This window comes from Stomoxys calcitrans, chromosome 1 (assembly GCF_963082655.1).
Source record: "Stomoxys calcitrans chromosome 1, idStoCalc2.1, whole genome shotgun sequence".
Taxonomy (NCBI): Eukaryota; Metazoa; Arthropoda; class Insecta; order Diptera; family Muscidae; genus Stomoxys; species Stomoxys calcitrans.
The window spans coordinates 115398881-115418808 of record NC_081552.1 but is presented as its reverse complement, the minus strand read 5'-3'; the positions used below and the strand labels follow the sequence as shown (position 1 = coordinate 115418808).

General features: G+C 34.7%; 1 protein-coding gene across 10 annotated transcripts in view; it reads left to right on the top strand.

Moving 5' to 3' along the window:
• The window catches only part of LOC106086294 (glutamate-gated chloride channel), a 383785-nt gene extending 365969 nt beyond the window's left edge, over nucleotides 1-17816 (top strand). For 6 of the 10 annotated variants that reach the window (XM_059360209.1, XM_059360205.1, XM_059360208.1 and 3 more), the window contains one exon: nucleotides 16533-17815. In XM_059360209.1, coding sequence (XP_059216192.1) covers nucleotides 16533-16679 — 147 coding nt within the window. In that variant the 3' untranslated portion in view covers nucleotides 16680-17815. Of the gene's footprint in view, nucleotides 1-16532 lie in introns of all 10 variants that reach the window. The other 4 variants (XM_059360211.1, XM_059360210.1, XM_059360204.1 and 1 more) reach the window with 1 other exon arrangement.
• The last annotated feature ends 2112 nt before the right edge of the window (nucleotides 17817-19928 follow it).

Sequence of the window (19928 nt, the reverse complement as noted above, 5' to 3'; positions counted from 1 at the left end):
CTCAAGGATTCTACGACATTTGTTAAGGTCGTTGGGCACGCTCTGTGTGTTCTAAAACCTAATTGTCTATCTGAGAGAAGACTGTTGTAATCCAAATAGTATATAATTTGTTCTCCCTTTAGATAAAAAAGGAAGATAAGGGACGGGCGGTATTTTTTGTTGGCCTTTGGAACCGGTACGATTTTTGCTAGTTTCTAGCCTTGTGGAAATAAAGATTTTGTAACAATTGTGTTGAATAAATGTGTTATATAAGGCAACAGTTTATGCATGACAAGCCTTAGAAATTGGGGACTTATACCATCAGCACCCATGGCATTGGATTTAATATTTTGAATACTTCTCATTCATTAACTCCCCGAAACGAAAAGCAATTTTCAATTTGTTCTGCGTTCTGTTGTTGGTAAACTTCTTCCACCGGGCGGGTAATTTGCACACCAACAAATTTCTTATTCGGCTCATTTTTCTTGATTTCCTTCCATTTGGAGTTGCTATCAATGACTGATTTAAAATTTTCGCTCATAGTAAAGCTTTTTAGAGTTTTCTATGGATTTAAACGGCAGTTTTGAAAATATTGTGAAGCTCTGAAGTTTTAAATCGTTTCCATCGGTGGTATGCAAGGACTCTTTCATTGATTAAATTTTGAATATGAGTGTTAAACCAGGAAGGTTGTTTGTTTTTACATGTGAAAGTTTTCTCAGGAACGCAAACATTATAAGTAGTAACAATATTTTCCTGTAGGAAGTTTATTTGATCATCAATGGATTCAAAATAAAATAATAAGCTCCACGGTACTTCCTCTAGGAAATGATTTATAACAATCCATCTTTAATATTTTTGAGTTTCCACTCCACCAGACAGATGGTTCTCCACAATAAGATTGCTTTTAAAGTCACTAGCAATAACGATGTTCCCCTAACTCAGGGAAATGTCATGTAGATGATTTATTAGCAAGTCAGTATCTTTTTGATTGTTGGGTCCTTATGCTCATCCGACTAGCATCGTGTTTGTGCAACAGGTAGTAATTTCGACTGTAATATATTTTTTTATATTGCTGCCTTGGTCGGATACGATATGCCATTTTTTATATACATTGCTCTCCACCACCATGAGTTTGCCGCTCAACTCTAAGTAGACGGTAACCAGCGATTGAATATAAACTATCATTAATTTCGGGATGAAACTAGGTTGCAGATGTTATTAAGGCTTTATGCATTTATGCGGGATAGTCGCAATCCTTGTCTTTGGCTGGTCAGGACCTGTAAAACATTTGTTTTTAGAATGCTACGGCCGGGCCGAATCTTGGGAACCCACCACCATGGATTCTGCTAAAAATTTATACATACTAAATTTTGTAGAACGACATAATTTTATTCTACATACCAAACTTCTGTCAAGCCAGAAAAAATAAAATTGAAGCTTCTAGTAACTGAACAAAGATAATCGAGAGATCGGTCGATATGAGAGTTTATAAGGTTAAAAACAGATTTGGACCGTTCTTGGCACAGTTGTTGGAGTCGTTACAGAACACTATTGTAAAATTTGAGCCAAGTGGGAAAAAATTGCGGCTTCTAGGGCCCCAAGACTCACAATTGGGAGATCGACTTATATGAGAGTTATATCAGATTATTAACCGATTTCAACCGAACTTGCCACAGTTTTTGGAATTCGTAATAGAAAATTTCATGAGAAATTTTTGTCAAATCGGAGAAAAAATTACAAAATCGAACAAAAATTGCCCTCCAGGGGCTCAAGTAGTCAAATCGGGAGAAGGGATTATATGGGAGCTGTATCAGGTTATAGATTGATTCGGGCCGTACTTGGCAGAGTTATTGTAAGTCGTAGCAGAACACTACGTGCAAAATTGCAGCCAAATCGGTAAAAAAAAATTGCGGCTTTCAGAAGCCCAAGACGTCAAATCGTGAGATCGGTTTATATGGGAGATATATCAGATTATAGACCGATTTGGACCGTACTTTTGTTGAAAGTTGTTGAAAGTCATAACAGAACACTATGTGCAAAATGTTCAATCGGATGAAAATTGCGGCTTCCAGAGGCTCAAGAAGTCAAATGGGGAGATCGGTTTATATGGAAGCTATACCCAAATCTGAACCAATATGGCGCATTTGCAATCCCCAACAACCTACTTCAATATTAAGTATCTGTGCAAAATTTCAAGCGGCTAGCTCTACGCGTTCGAACGCTATCGTGATTTCGACAGACGGACGGATATGGCTAGATCGACTAAGAATGTCGAGACAATGAAGAATATATGTAATTTATGGGGCCTTATTGGGTAAATATTTCAATGTGTTATAAACCTTGAAATGACTAGATTAGTATACTCTCATCCTATGATGGTGAAAATAAAAACAATGTCACATTGTTTAAAACGTACTATAGCCTCCACCAAAGGAAGGTGCGTCTAGATAACGCAAATTCTTATCCGATCTTGTATAAGGTGTTTTATTATGATTTCAAACAAATGTGATAATTATGGTCAAAATCGATGTAGGTATTGCTGCCATATAAACCGATCTCCCAGTTTTACTTCTTAAGCCTTGATAGAGGGAAGTCTTACCCGATGTGGCTGAAATTTTGCACAACGACTTCTACTATGGGATCCAACATCTAAACCAAGTACGGTTCGAATCTGTCCAAAACCTGATATAGCTCTAATAGCATACCAATTCTTATCCATTATACTTTGTTTGCCTATAAAAAGATACCGGGCAAAGAACTTGACAAATACGATCCATGGTGGAGGGTGTATAAGATTCGACCTGGCCGAAATTAACACTCTTTTACTTGTTTTTATTGATTTTGTTACAAGTAATGAGTAGGAATTGCGTACTCAAATATTCTTGCAAATTTACACAAATTTGAACCGTAAGTCATTCGCGTAATTTATTTGCCAGCAGGATCATGAGAGCGAGCAAAATTTTGAGAGTTTGGTAATTGAGAGCATGCAAATTTCTGTCGAAGGTTTTTATTCAAAAAATAGCAAAAGAAAATAAAGGCTGTTCTTACTCTCCTGCAGACGTTTACTTGAAAACTACGCGAACGGGCCTTGTAACTTTTTTAAACAGCTATCAAGGACGGACTAAAGTCGGGCGAAGCCGACTTTTAGATACCCTGCACCACATCGTGTATACAGGCAATTTCGTCGAAGTTAAAATTTGTTTTAATTTGATATTAGAATGTTGACCAAAATCCGTACAGAGGAAATACAATAGTTGTTCAAAATTTTGACAAGATTGGATGATAAATGTTGTTGCAAAGGTCTGAAGAGATTTCTATGAAATTCTTCAGTGATTTGAAAAGCTTTAAGAGAAACCCCCGTGCCATTAGGAGCGGTTAACATATGACCAAACTATTGCGGTATTAGTCAAAATCAGACAAAAGTTTTTTGGGAGCTTAATCTTAATCTGAACCCATTTCTACCCAAATCGGCACACATAGTGAAAGTCATAAAAGAAGACATTGTGCAAAAGTTAAAGTACATCTGTTAAGAAATATGCTGACAAAGGCTCTGAATGTGAAAATCGGGTGAAACATCTATATGAGAATATATAATATGATCCGATTTCTTAGAAATTCAACGACAATGGTGGGAGTTGTAAAGAAAACATTTTTGCAAAATTTCGTGAGAATCGTTTGACAAATGACCAAATTTTTACAATATATCCAAATCTGAATCGATTTCGATCAAAATTCGAACGTTTGCTGGTAGTCGCAGATAAAAACGATATGTAAAATTTTGGGCAGGACAGTTGTTAAATGCGGTTGCGTAAATATATAAGGGTGAGCCCACCACACACAAATGATTTTGCCTAAAGAAAACATTTAAATTAAATTTATTCCAAATAACAAATTTCACTAACATTTCATTTATTTCAGTAACTTCGAAATTACTTTTAAAAGACAAATTTTCTTAAAAAAATTTCCTAAAGATAACATTTTAATTCAAGTTTTTCTGAAGACAACATTTTTTATAAAAAAACTTCAATAAGATTTTTTCTAAACACTAAATTTCAGCGAAAAATTCTCTAAGGAGAACCTTACCACGGAATTTTTTTAAGCCAAAATATCAACAAAATTTTGTATTTTGCGACATTATATCTTGCTTAAAATGTTTTAAAGTCTTTTTATTTTGCTTACCACTCCCAAACAGCATTTTCGTAACACTTTTCCATAGACAAATTTCAATAAATATTTTTAAAGGCAAATCATTACGCCTGAACCTCGATTAGGTTGTTTTATTTTAGTGAAATTTTATATATTCATAATTTAGAGAATTTATATTGACGTAGCAATTTCGATAAATATCTTGATTTTTGAAAAGTTTGAAGAAAAAATCTTTTTATTTCCTAAGCCCCTACAATAAAAAAACCATTTTCTTAACATTTAGTGAAGAAAGCTGGTTTAAAGATTTTGGCATAAAATCGCACCTGCTGTCAAAATAGTAGGAATATTGTCATAAATTTACTTTTCTAATATAGAAACTATCAAATGCAACCAGACATTAAAACGGATTCCAGAAATCTCACTCCTAAGAATTTTGAGAAATTTTTTCCTTTGATTTTTGTGATGCAAAAATTTCCTGACTTCCGTCAAAGAAATTTTCTCCCAAAACATGACGGGAAGAATTGTTGTAACTGATTTCAGTCGTCCACTTGATGCCTATCCAAATTTAATTTAAAAATAAAAAGTCTAAGACATAATTCTGTATGAATTTTCTCTTAATTCTCGTTGTACAATTGAAATTCAAATCTTATCTTAAAAAAAAAAGTATTTAAAAAATATTTTTAAATAAAATATTTTGCTCGTCCACTTCACAATTCCCTGGGATATCTTTGTGGCCCGGCACCCAGAACAGGTGAATTTTGAACTGTTCAGCAATCTCGTGAAATATCTGCCACAGTCGAGGTCGGTTTTTGTGTTCAGAAATACGTTCTCCATGGATTTAATGGCTGCCTGGCAGTCTGAGAAGATACTTATGCCAATCGTCGCTATGTCTTAGCCATTACACCACTTCCTTAATTGCAAGGATCTCCGCTTGATACACAATGCAGTGGTCGGGCAACGTTTTCGATATTACCAGTTCTAGATCTTTAGAGTACACTCCAAATCCCATCTGGTCGCCTAGTATGTAACCATCCGTATAGATGGTAACTTCTCTTACCAAGGATATCGCAGTTCCAATCGGTTCTATCAGGAATAGTGGTACAGTATTTTTTTTTATCAAAAAGCGGATCAGGTAGGATGTAATCCACACAGCCTGGAACATCATACATTGTATCGATGATAACGCAGTGTCCGTAGCCGTCACATGACTAATGAGAAAGCTCCCTTAACCTCTCGGCAGTGGTCGCTGCTGCAGATGGTGTCGTCCTCAGTGCGGCTGTGATGCACAAACAAGCCAACCTTTGGATCCGGCTTAGTATTGAGCAGTAAGTGGACTTTGGAAGCGCCGTCCACCAGACCACAACACCATATAGCATTATAGGTGTGACAACTGCACTATGTACCCGATAAATGACACTCGGTCTAAACCCCCAACTTTTGTCAATGGCTCTCTTGCAGGCGTATAGGGCAAGAGTGGCCTTTCCTGCCCATTCCAAACTGTTGGATTTGAAGTTCCTGGAAAACACCTAGTTATTTAGCGCTTTCTGCAAATGGAACATTCTCGCCTCCCAAGGAGACAGGTGCCACTGTAGGCAACTTTTATGTCCTGCTGAAATAAACTACTTCTGTCATGCACGAATTTATACCTAGACCACATGAATGTAGAGCTTCCCAAAGTATATCTCTTAGAGTGGTGCGAAACTTTCCCTTGACCGCAATTGCCATGTCAAACGCCTCTTACACTTATTTCTTCCTGAGAAAATAATATTAAATTATTTTAGTGCCTTTATTTCAAAGTAGTGGTACACTTCCTTGAGAAGTTCCTCTGCTGACCCATATTATTATATCCACAGATCACAAGCGTGCCGTAATGCATTTTTTAGTAATTCATTAATAAACTTTCTTACGGTAGAGTTGAAGTATAGACACCCCAACTCCTTCATTATTGACGTCGGTTTGACACTATTGAAAGCACCTTCAATGTCAAGAAATGCTACCACTGTATATTCCTTGACAGCGAGAGAAGCCTTTATATAGCCGACTAAGTCGTGAATGCATGCTGCTGCCGCGACAGATGATCCAGGGTTCTTTGCCTTAAGATATGTTTCTTTAAACCTCTCAAGAGTCTTCAGCATAAAGGACAGACTAATAGAACGAAATCTTTCGCCTTCGAGTGGTAGGGTTATCCTGCTCTTGGAATGAAAATGGCCTTCGTGTCCCTCCATTCCACAGGTATATATGACATTCTGATATAAGCGGAGTATATATTCCTAAGCCAGGGAACCAGTCTATCAGACACAGCTTGTAATTCAACCGGTGATACATCATCCAAACCTGGCGGCGACTTAAAGGAATCGAAACTTCTTATCGCTCAAAGGATTATCGCCTCAGACACAATTTCCCTAATAACCCCCGACGAATGCATATCAGTGACAACCTCTTCTGGCGCCACGTTTTCCGTTGGAGAATTCCCGGGAAATGTGTATCAATAAGTAGTTCTAGTGTTTCCTCACTTGACATTGTCCATATATTCTCTGACTTCTGTATATATCCCACCGTAATAGGTCTCGAGGACAGAATCATCCATAGCCTAGAGGCCTCAGATGTATCCTCCACGGAGCCGCAGAATTCTGCCCAGGATTTGTTCTGAGCCTTTCTCAGTTCGCCCTTATATTTTCTTAGCTCAGCCTTATAGATGTTCCAATAGTGTGATGCTCTTGTGGCGTTCGCTCTGTTAAAGAGTTTTCTGCAGTCCTGAGGGCAAAATTTCAATGAAATATTGTCTTAAGACAAAATGTTGCTCAGGCCCGGGCATCCTCGGAATTATTTTTTTTTTACATCAAAGATTTCGATAAATTTCAATAACATGTTTTCAAACGAAAACATTTTCCTACAATTTTTTCTATAGACAATTTTCAATAAATATTTTTAAAGACAACATTTTAAACCATTACGCTCAACCCTGAATTCCCTTAACCAAATTGAATGACATTTCATATATTCATAATTTAGAGCATTTATTTTGAAGAAGTAATTTTTTTAAACTTTTGTAACAACAATTTTTTTAAAGAAAACTTTTAAAAAATTTTTAGAAGAAATAAGAAATCTTCTTTTTATTTCCTAAGCCACAATGTATTTATAACAAAAGAAATATTTTTTTTTATTATTTTATAACCATTTAACGAAGAAAAGTGGATTTAAATACATTGACATAAAATAGCATCTGCTGGCTTATCGCCATAAATTTATTTACTTAATATAGAAACCATTAAATGGGCACTAGCCATATGGGCATAAAGCACTGAAATAGATTCCAGAAATCTCACTCCTAAGAATTTTGAGAAGAATTCTTGTTGGATGGTTTTGGATGTAAAAACTTACCGACTTTCGGGAAGCCAATTTTCCTCAAAACAAGACCTTATATCACGGGAAATTTGTTGTTTACAAGTTTTAGTCGTCCACTTTACGCCAATCCAAATTTCATTAGGATACCCTGTTTCCTAGCACAAGCCGGAATTTTTCTACTCTGCTCCATTCTTGGGTATATTTCTACCCATTCGTATTTTATGGGTTAATGACATTTTCTTTAAAGACCGAATCACCCAGATTAATTTATATTTCAAAATATTTATTTCAAATGGTTTCATTTCGTTTTTCCTTAGAATTTTATAATTCACAATAAAATATTTAAGGCAATTGATACTGAGCTCATAGAGAGATGGGATCGAAATCTATCAGTCAATAGCAAGCAGCGCTGGTTCTAGACGGGATTTTTTAGTTCTGTAGGCTTTAACTGTAGAACACAGTGAAATATTGTTTAAAAAATTTTAAAATTTTAGAATTTACTTTTTGAATTATTGTCCTTCTTTTAAAAAAATCTTTTTAAAATGAAAAGTATTAGTCGGCAGACTTTTATCTATGAGAGCAAGTTTTGTAAGTGTACTTACAGTTGTCGCTAGGTCATTTGTCAATTATTTATTTATATCATTTACCGAGTAGAAATTAGTGGGCAAAGAAAGTAAAAAGTTTACAACTGCTATAATGCGGAAATCTCTATGTATTTCTGATTTCTAGTTCTAGCACCTTTTCTTATTTTATCTCCAATAAATTAGGGGGAAATTATAGCCATATACGGCAATAGTTGGATGTAATTTTTACCGGACATCTTTTCCATCAAAAACGGATTTTCGATCGATTTGAATAAAGCTCGGAGGAGAAATTAGCGGCTTCATTTTAGCAAAACGTAGATGAATCGTCGTAGAATTTGGTCAATTTCTTTTTTGTTTGTTTTTGAATTACTTAACATTTATTAAATTTCATCACTGATTCGCCAAAACTATCACTATAAAACTAAGACATTCGCAAAGCCAACCACTTTGAACTATTAGAATCGGCATATGAGTAGTGAGTTGGCAAGAAGTACATAATTTAGCTCTGACTTTAATCAAATGTCACCGCCGATGGGTCAGTTCCTGCACCCAGAACCGACCACAATTTTCAAAAAAAGTTTAAGGTACCTTTACCAATTTCGGAAAACATGCTCACAAACTGAAGGTTGCCAGCAACGATTTTTGCAGAAGCTGTGAGAACATCGAAGAAGAAGAGACCATAGAACACCTTCTGTGTGCGTGTCCCGCATTAGCAGTCACAAGGAATTCCACTTTAGGTTCACATTTTTTTAAGAACCAGTCTGATTTAGCGGATGTGAACATTCGCAAGTTATTAGGCTTTTTAAAGCGATCTAGATGGTTCAACGGTAGGAACTAGAAGGCTTCTTTTGTTCCTGTGATATCACAATGGACGAAAACGTCTAAGTTAGTCTGGTGGTAAGTGAGACTGCCACTTAAACCTATCCTATCCTAACTTGCCAATTTCACTGTCACAGAAGAATTTTGGCAATCTTCCATTTAAAAAAAAATTGGCATTACGCAAGTAGTATATACGGAAGACTAATTCCGTATCAGTGGCCGAAAGCCCAATCTAGCGGTATTTTACCTCTAGAGGGCGCAATTCTTATCCTATTTGGCTGAAATTTTTCATGACGACTTCTGTTATGACCTCCAAAGATGGTCCAAATCGGTCAAAAACCTGACATAGCTCCCATACAAACCTATTTCCCGATATGACTACTTGACCCGCTTACTATTGGGTTGCCCAAAAAGTAATTGCGCATTTTTTAAATGAAAGGAAATGCATTTTTAATAAAACTTAGAATAAACTTTAATCAAATATACTTTTTTTTACACTAAAGCAAGCAAACAATAACAGCTGATAACTGACAGAAGAAAGAATGCAATTACAGAGTCACAAGCTGTGAAAACATTTGTCAACGCCGACTATATGAAAAATCCGCAATTACTTTTTGGGCAACCAGTTTAAATCTTCAAGCATATATATATATCTATATATATATATATATATATATATATATATATATATATATATATATATATATATATATATATATATATATATATATATATATATATATATATGGAACAAAATTTTAATTGGACTATTTTTTTTCGACAATTATAGAGCTTTTAGTGAAATACCATGCTACGAAAATAGTGAATCGCTTGACTAACAGTTTAACAATATAAGTGTCTTTATCAGAATCCCATATGATCTTCATTGGTCTACGAATTTAAGTTTTGGATGTAAGGTGTACTCCATTCTTAAAATACTTAATTTCACCCCGATATTCTCATGTTTTCTGATTAGGGGGTGTTTTCGGGGGTAAGGTGGTCCCCCAAACACATGGCCCCGAAATTGGTTATCAAATTTGTTTTCTAATCTCAAATACCTTTCATTTGAGCCACATACTGGCATGGTCGAAAAATTTTTACCCTTTGGGGGGTGTTTTGGGTAAGGGGTGATGCCCTAAGTACATAGTCCTACACACAATACTTTTATTTTAGACCCATATTGCGATGGTCAGTAAAAAATTGCTGTTTGTGGGGTATTTTGGGAAAGGGGTAGACCCCCAAAGAATTGGTCCCGAAAGTGGGTATCAATTCTTGCTCTACCTTCCAATACCTTGTATTTAAGCTCCACATTGACATGACAGGTAAATATGGCCGATTTAGGGATGTTTTGGGGATTAGGGTGGTCCCCCCAAATTGCAAATGCAAATTTTGCCCATGAACATTCCACTAAGGAAAAGGGGCAAACTTATCACAAATCAATGTCCGATTCAAGTTTTTAAACTCAAAAATAAGGGGCCTCCATTTTATAGACGAGTACGAACGGCGTGCCGCAGTGCGACACCTCTTGGGAGAGAAGTTTTACATGGCATAGTACCTCACTAAAGTTGCCCGAATAAGGTAGGGAAAACCACCATTGGAAATTTTTTCTGATGGTCTCGCCAGGATTCGAACCCAGGCGTTCAGCGTCATAGGCGGACATGCAAACCTCTGCGCTACGGTGGCCTCCAAAATAAGCCAAAATCGTTTTCTAATCTCCTTTAATTTGAGCCCAATATTTCCATAGTTGGTAAACATGACCGGCTTGGGGGGTGTTTTGAAGGATGGGCATCCACTCAGTGAGTTGGCATTGAAAATATATATCGGATGCATGTCCCACTTTAAAAACCCTCTTATTTGAGCCACATATTGCAATAGTCAGCAAATACTTCCTATTTGGGTAGTTTTGTGGGGGTGGGATGGCTCCATAGACACTTTTCAAGAATATTAATATCAGATTCGTGCTTTACTCCCAAAGACCTTTCATTTGAGCCCCATATTGCTATGGTCGTAAATTTGTCTCCTTTGGGGGATGTTTATGGGGATAGGCGGCCCCCAAACACTTGGTCCCATATTTGAATATAAGATTAGTATTCAACATTCAAATACCTTTTATTAAAGCCCCATAATCCCATGGTCAGTAAATAAGTCCTGTTTGGGGGGTGTTTTGGAAGAGGGTGGACCCCCAGAGACGTGGTCCCACATTTGGATATCAGATTTGTATTGTACTCGCAAATAGCTTTCATTTGAGTCCCATATTGCCATGGTCGGTAAATATGTCCGATTTAGGGGTGTTTTGGGGCTTGGGGTGGTCCTCCTAGCACTTGGTCCGACAGTTGGATATCAGATACGTTTTCTTATCCTAAATACCTTTCATTTGAGTCCCATATTGCCGTGATTGGTCTAAATATATGTTTGATAGGTTTTAGGGTGGGGCAGCCCCCCTATGTACATCATCCAAAATTTGGATACCCAATTTTTATTTCTAGGGTCTATACGAGAGCACACAAAATTTCGATTAAATCGCAACACCCATCTCCGAGATCTGGCGTTTCTGAAAATTAGGGTAAGGGGGAGTGTCCACCTCCCCTTCAGATATCAAAAAATGTAGTACCCTATTTTCACCAAGGGGTCATTATGCACCATCTGTAAAAATTTCAAGTAAATCGGTTCAGCCGTTTCTTGATTGATTTTTTATATATTTATTTTACTTTTTTTTTAATTTTTAAACATTTTTATTTTATTGCTGAGCTGCTTTACATATTTTTCTATAGCTTACAATAAATAAAAATAAAAACAAGCGACTCTGAATAGTTTTTTTATACCCTCCACCATAGAATTGGGGTATACTAATTTCGTCATTCTGTTTGTAACTACTCGAAATATTCGTCTGAGACCCCATAAAGTATATATATTCTTGATCGTCGTGATATTTTATGTCGATCTAGCCATGTCCGTCCGCACTAATACTTCTTATTTGTATAGGTCGGTTGGGATTGTAAATGGGCTATATCGGTCCTTGTTTTGACATAGCTGCCATTAAACCGATCTTGCGTCTTGACTTCTTGAGCCTCTAGAGTGCGCAATTCTTATCCGATTGAAATTAAATTTTGCACGACGTGTTTTGCTGTGACTTCCAACAACTATGCTAAATTAGGTTCAAATCGGTCAATAACCTGATATAGCTTCCATATATACCGATCTTGGGTATGGACTTCTTGAGTCTCTAGAGGGCGCAATTCTTATCCGATTGGAATGAAAGTTTGCACGACTGTTTTGTTATGATATCCAACAACTGTGCCAAGTATGGTTCAAATCGGTTCATAACCTAATATAGCTGCCATATAAACCGATCTTGAGTCTTGACTTCTTGAGCCTCTAGAGGTCGCAATTAATATCCGATTTGCCTGAAATTTTGTACGACGTTTCCTCTCATGACCATCAACATACGTGTTTATTATGGTCTGAATCGGTCTATAGCCTGATACAGCTCCCATATAAATCGATCTCTCTAATTTACTTCTTGTTTTGCCTAAGAAGTATTCGGCCCGGCCGAACTTAGCATGCTTTTACTTGTTATAAGTTCAAAATGTACGCCAGTTATTATAGAGGCCATGGTTGGCTGCTCGAAAAACTTTCTGGCGGTATTTCCAGTGTATTCCCCGAACCTGTCGCCGGAATATGCACTAAAATACCCATTTGTATTCTTAATTCATGTTGAATTTTTCCTTTGGTTTGTTGAGCAATTTCTTTATTATCGCCACGAATTTGCCAACTTTTTATTGGTAGCAAGCACCGAAGCACCGTATCCAATCATGAAGTGTCGACAATCCATATTCATACAAATGGTTTTGTGGGTATCTTAGTTGAACTAAATTTAGATCGTTCGTCGTTTTTGGTGTCGACCCACAAATTCCACAAGTCAGTGATGATGATTCCGCTATAGAATTGAACACTTTTCTATCGATCATGGTTAAATGAAATTCGTGCGTTACTTTAAAACAACTTAATTTTGTCGGCAGAATTTGTGCAATTTGTCTATTTACATTTTCTATCTCAGCTAAAACTAAATCCGCTGACTCTTTCTCATCAATAATTTTAATGGGCTTGCAGAATCGAGTTGAAGAAAACCGATTATTTTGCCATAGCATTGCAAATCCTTTTCTAATTTGTATAGGAACAATGCATGCAGCAAATAAATGCTCATCAATGATTGCAGTGTCGGAAACACTGAAACGTTGACGGTAAGTTGAGTGTCCACTGCTACCGTCACATCCCCATTTGTATATTGCTTTTATGCTTTCGTTATCCTCAAAAGCAATTGAAAAGCCTTGTACTATAAGTGTAACTGTATGGTCTACGAGACTTTGCAAACCAATTTCGGCTGAACTTTCAGATACGTTTATGTCAATGGGGTAACACTCCGTTTTTGTTTTAGCCACGATATCGTAGCATGGATACTATCAATAACTCTTGATGAGGTGTTTCATTAGCCATGCATGCAGCTTTTTGTTTTTGAACCTTACTTGTACACTCTGAAATAGGTTTTTCTTTATGGTGGACAATGTCTGGATTTAGGAAAATAATGTCGTCATCTAACCACGTCTTATTTCGCTCTTCAAATGCAAATTCTTTGACTTTCTTTCCTTTTTTGTATGAGATTGGTAATAAAATTTCTCAATTGTTTTTGAATTTGGTGGTATTGTGTTTCACTATATTTTGAGTGATCAATGTCGTTAGAAAATATATGATTTTCAACCATTAAAAATTTTTTGTAGGCACTGGCTCATCACTATGCTATATTAAAAAAGATTGCGTTTAGATTCAGCCATTTTAAATAAACCCAGAAAAACATCAAGACTTGCAAAAACTAGCAGGCAATTTTTTAACTTGACATAGATAACAACCCATTTAAACAAAATATACAAACGCTGAATCGAACCCAGTCGAATCCATTCTACTTTTGTTTCATGCAAAATTGGATTTAATTTCCAAAAACACTTTCACAAAGGCCTTTTTCTATTTCCATAGTTCAGCGCTAAAAGAAACAATCACAAATCTATTTTTATTATTTAAAACATACCTGTTAATAAAAATAATAATGAAAATCTTTTTAAAAAATAAATTTGTTTTTGTTTTGCTGTCAACAAAATTGGACGTGGCAGACGCACAAAATTGTTGATTGCACTTGCTGCAACATGTGCTAAGTTTGAGTGTTCACAGCTGTGCGAATATTAGGATCAAAACAAAAAAAAAAAAATAACATGTTAAACATGTTTTAGAAAATTCGGCTTACAAATATGTTTTAAAAATAATTTTAATTATTTTTTAAAAAAGATTTTTACATTTTATTTAATTACTTAATATTGTGAAGTAGTGCTTAATGCGTTATTTTATATATTGGGTTGCCCAAAAAGTAATTGCGGATTTTTCATATAGTCGCCGTTGACAAATTTTTTCACAGCTTGTGACTCTGTAATTGCATTCTTTCTTCTGTCAGTTATCAGCTGTTACTTTTAGCTTGCATTAGAAAAAAAGTGTAAAAAAAGTATATTTGATTAAAGTACATTCTCAGTTTTATTAAAAATGCATTTACTTTCTTTTAAAAAATACGCAATTACTTTTTGGGCAACCCAATATAATCTTCTATTATATGAAAATGAAATTGTTGGGCTTTGTATGTTTGTCTGTTTGTTTTTTTGTTAGTTTGTTTGCATGTTCCATACAGAAAAACGACTGAACCGATGTTCATGAAATTTTCGCAAATAGTAGGGTTTGGGCTCCCGGTAAAAATAGGGTACTAAATTTTTTGATTTACGAACCTCCCCCATACCGCAATTTTCAAAAACGCCAGATCACGGAGATGCGTGCACCGATTTTGTATGTATTATAATACGCTAGAGAGTTCGTAAATGATCCAGTGCGTAGTTTAAATTTATATACCTATTTGATGAGAAATAAGCTATTTAAAAAAAATAAAAATTAACACGACAACAATGAAATGGCACGTCAGACTACAAACCCCCTCCCCCCATCCTACCCAAAAAACAAATAGGAATTAAAAATATTATATGAAGGCCGATCAGGAAAGAATAGGACAGCAATACAAGGTCTTTGGTAGCATAGTACACTTTTTGCTCTCAAATTGGGATAGACACAAGAAGGACCTGCGGAACTTTAAAAATATGGTAGCTTGAAATATAATCTTGAAAGTAGGTAACCAATACAAAACAAAAATTATTGGTGTAGATCTGAAGGAGACACCCGTAGCCCTGAATGTATTGATCACCAGCTTGGAAATGCTTAAAGAAAAATCCATTTTCAAAAAACCATAGTTTAACAACTAAGAAAATGATGTGGGTAGGCTAGAGAATGCGTGGTAAAAGTAAAAAATTGCTTTTATCATAATGGTAGAGAAAGTGATAGAGAAAACCTCGAGAGCAAGCAAGCGAACCAAACAAAGAAAATAGAAACCAACCACCACCACCAAAGCTATGCACTAAAGCATATGTGGTGGTTGGTTCAATGGTTTTGTTTTACTTATGACTAATATTGTAGATTTTGTTATATGTTGGCTTGCAATGCTAGTACTTTTCGACAAAAAAAAAAATACTTTGGGTGGTTGAGATTCAAAATTAATTGTGACAGGATAATTAACAAAATTATTTTTATCCGTGTATATTAGAATAAAACACTTTGTGTGATACGTACATATAATTTAATATAACAAAAGGATTTTGAAATAAATATGCAACTCTTTCGTTAAAACGAGCTCTTATTTCATTGAACATACATAACACTTATCTATCCAAAAAAAAAATAATATAATAATATGAGAATACATGTCGATTAGAGCGCACCCTATTCGTATTTGATGTACATAAGAAAGGTGTTGTGGATAAAATCGACTGCACTTTTGAAACGCACATGACGTGTAATATCACCTGAATAAATAAATAATATCACCAACGGTTGCTAATTTATAAATAAGTTGGCCAACCATTGGTTTGGTTTGGTACCACAATGGGCTTAAAATTGTAAAGGTGAGTAACCACCGGTAAAACTTTGTTCGGATGTTTACGCCGAAGATTGAAGCCAGGCGTTCGCCGTCACAGGTGGTCATGCTAACCTCTGCACCACGGTGGCCTCCACCATGAAAACAGGAAAACTAAAGGCCATGATTTGCCAACATGCATCGGGAGTGTTCGGATTCGCTATAGAGAATATGCAGTACTCAAAAGGAGGTCATGGACATTTAGGAACATGTAACTGTTGCCGCATATATTGGGTTGCCCAAAAAGTAATTGTCTGAAGTCTGAGACATTTTGGAAGCTATAGCTTTCAATCTAACGAGCTGATTTACGTCATTCTTTAGCAGAAAGTGTTAACTAAAACAAGTTTAATTTGAAATTATGCAAATTTTGTCTTGGTTTTTATATTTTCTTAATAACCACGTACATTTTTTAATCATAAGCCACTTACCTTAGGTTGTCATTTGGCATTTGCAGGATATCCTCGAATCCGGCCAATAAATCACCTCTGAACCTTTCCAAGGATATTAATTTCAAAATTGCTTTTAATCCCCTTGAATTCCCCCAAATATGATTTTATAAAATTTGTTATCCATTGATGTTAATGTTCTGTTGTTTTATTTACTTTCAGACTTGCTTTGTTCAGGTGCGCAAAAAAGAACCGCCACATCCTATACGTATCGCAAAAACTATTGATGTGATTGCTAGAATTACATTTCCGACAGCGTATGCCATTTTCTTAATTTTCTTCTTTGTACACTATAAAGGATTTTCGTAAAATCAACAGTAACAACAAAAACACCAACACCAACAACATAAAACAGAAACAAAACAACTCCTCTAAACAACAAGCAAAAAAGACAAAATCAATTATTATAAACCCCGAAAAAAGCTGGCGAATACCAAAAAGGTATAAACACAAAGCAAACCAACAAATGACGGGCGATGATGCATGCGATGGTTCTGCTGCCACCAAAAGCGAAAAGGAAATACATTCAATTGCAGATCACCGCCATGGAAATGGCCTAGGACAGAAAAAAAAACACAAGAACCAAAAAGAACAACAGCAAAAGCGACAAACAACTGAGATTGGTAATCCGAAGGAACAAAGTGGGATTTAAAGCGACAACAATGGACGAAAGTTCCACGAACCATGCAAATAAATTCCATTTTCGATTGTGTAACGAGATTTCGTGCAGTTATTTAGTTGAACAAGCCACGCCAAAATGGACATCCAGGAATATTTATAGCCAAGCATTCATCGACATACCTTGACTACAGATATGAGTAAATAAAAGACAGGAACTTCAGGGCAATTAGCAATTTCGCCAAATTTTACTTCAAGCTCTTTTTGTGAGCGAAAGGCAAGCAATAAAATATTGCAAAACATCTTCTTAAGTTCTAACAGTTTAATTAGATGTCAGTCTCGGTGGTTTGCCTCAATCCCAGTTAAGATCAATATTTATAAATTATAAAAGTTTATGTGTGATAGGAGACCCTGCTATAGTCATTAACTAAGTATGCTTTAGCATCGTTTATAACATAGGCTCCAGAAAGAGCAAATTCACACCCAAACCACAAATGATAGGTATAGCTTCAAAAATATCGATTTTGTTTACCAATAGCGGTTGCCACTAGTTCTCCCATACAGTAAAATAAAACCGTACAAAAAGGTTGAGTACACTTAACGGTGGCCTAGAAACAAAACTCATCGAGAAAAAGTCCATGTATGATTTTCATAAAATATTTCGGCCAAAAATAATTTCATTACAATTTTGCCAAAATACAGTATTTCTTGGCAGTTTTTGATTAAATAGAGTTTAAAAAAAAATTTGATTTGATTTCAATAAAACCTATGGTATTTTAACTTTTTAGAAAGATGTATTCAATTTTGTTTTTAAAAATTTTTATCTTCAAGTTTCAATCATTTTAAGAAATATATATATATATATATATATATATATATATATATATATATATATATATATATATATATATATATATATATATATATATATATATATATATATATTTTTTTTTTTTTTTTTTTTTTTTTAAACATTATATACATATATAACTTTTTAATGATTTTAATTGAGTAAATATCGACGAAATTAGTGTCTGCAAATCGATTCCCTAAAGGAATGGCAAAGAAATTTGATTTTTATGAAGATTTCTGCACTTTATACAAAATATTCAAGAAATTTAACATATTGTTAAAACAAATCATCAAAAATGTCGGTCGAAAATTTTGTTCAACAACAAACAAAAATGTAGGTTTTGGGAAGAAATTTAATCAACTTTAATTGTTGTTCGCGCACAACAGATTACAAATAGTGTTATAATTTCATCTTCAACGTGCTTACAGCTTCTGCAGATATTGTTAATTGCAACATACGGTTTAACGGTTTAAAGTTTTCCCTGCAGACAGCGAGCGGCCTGTTAAATATATGTCTAAGCTAAGGGGTCTCTATTAAATGGCATGAATTTCAGGGAACGGTGTTCAATTAAATTGAAAATTCAAACATATTACATGGACGGGCGAACAGTTTTCTGTCTATAGTTTAAAAACTTCAAATTTGCCCATGAAAATTCTAATCTAATCTAATTATTTAAAAACTAGGTCTTGCATATGAACAACGGCCTTGTCCATAGAGGTGTTTTTATCTGCCATTGTTTAAAATTTAACTCGATCGTGTAAACTTGTGATAATTCGATTCTCTAAAGTTTTCAAAAAAATCTATCTTAGGCCCCGTCTGCATATAAATTTTCCTTGGATGTCATAAACACACAAATACTAAAAGTTATAGCACATATTCGCCTATATATATGCATACGTACTTGAACCCATTCATACACACAACATGCAAAAAAAAATATATATATATATATTCTTTTAAGCTCAAAATAGAATTTTATTTACTCACATGAATTTTTTTTCAAGTCAACTGTACGGCCCCTACAAAATATTTCAATGCACCTTTACTTATTAAACTTTTCATTAAACAAAAAACAAAAAAAAACCAACCGAATGCAAAAACATTAAACCAACAACAAACAAATAATGTTCTTAACATAAACTGTAATTGTAATAATTATTTTTAAAGAAGAAGCAAAGGGAAACACAAAAATCGTGATAGAAAAAGTGAAATTAAAAATAAAATAAATAAATAAAAAAAAAAACAAAAACCTATGATAACAAATTAAAATTTTTGAAAAAAAAAAAAACACATAACGAAACACACACTTGCAAGTAACAAACAAATACCCATTGGTGCATATACATAAGAAATCGTTTAATACATGGGTTCCGTTTCATTTTGTAAGCCAAGGCAACTTAAGTTCATTGGGATAATCAAAAAAAAAAAAAAAAAAAAAAAAAATGATGAGAGAAAATGAAAAACCCAACAATAACAAATGTTAAAATTTAATTAATATTTTTGACTGCCTTTTTTTAAGAAACGATATAAACAATATTAATAAACAAATAATGGAAAATGACATTATAATGAAATGAAAAGCGAACAGCAAATATAACAAAATATAATTACGATAACTGCAATTATAGCTACCACAATATAACATCTGCCCTGAAGAACACAACAAATTACAAGTAAAATTAGGTCAAACAGACACACTTACGCATATAGCTTTACTGATGGAAACGTGGCTTCAAGTTCATCTATGATTTTTTGCTGTTATTTATTTTTATTTAAGTATTTAATAACTACCTTCTAAGTATGATGTTTTTTTTTAATGTTATATTCTGTTTGAATAAATAAAGCACCTGTCTAGTCATTTCAGTGGGTGATGTTTAAAAAATTTCAATATTGTTGGTTGGTTAACTGGTTATTATTGCCTTAACGATTGCTGCTCATCCCTATATATAAAAGACGAGTGACTGACTGACTGATCATCGCCCGGCCCAAACAGCTAAAGCTAGAATCATGAAATTTTGCACGAATGTTGGTCTTGGGTCGTAGGCACGGGATAAAGCTGGATTTGGTGATATTCGTACGTTAAGGTA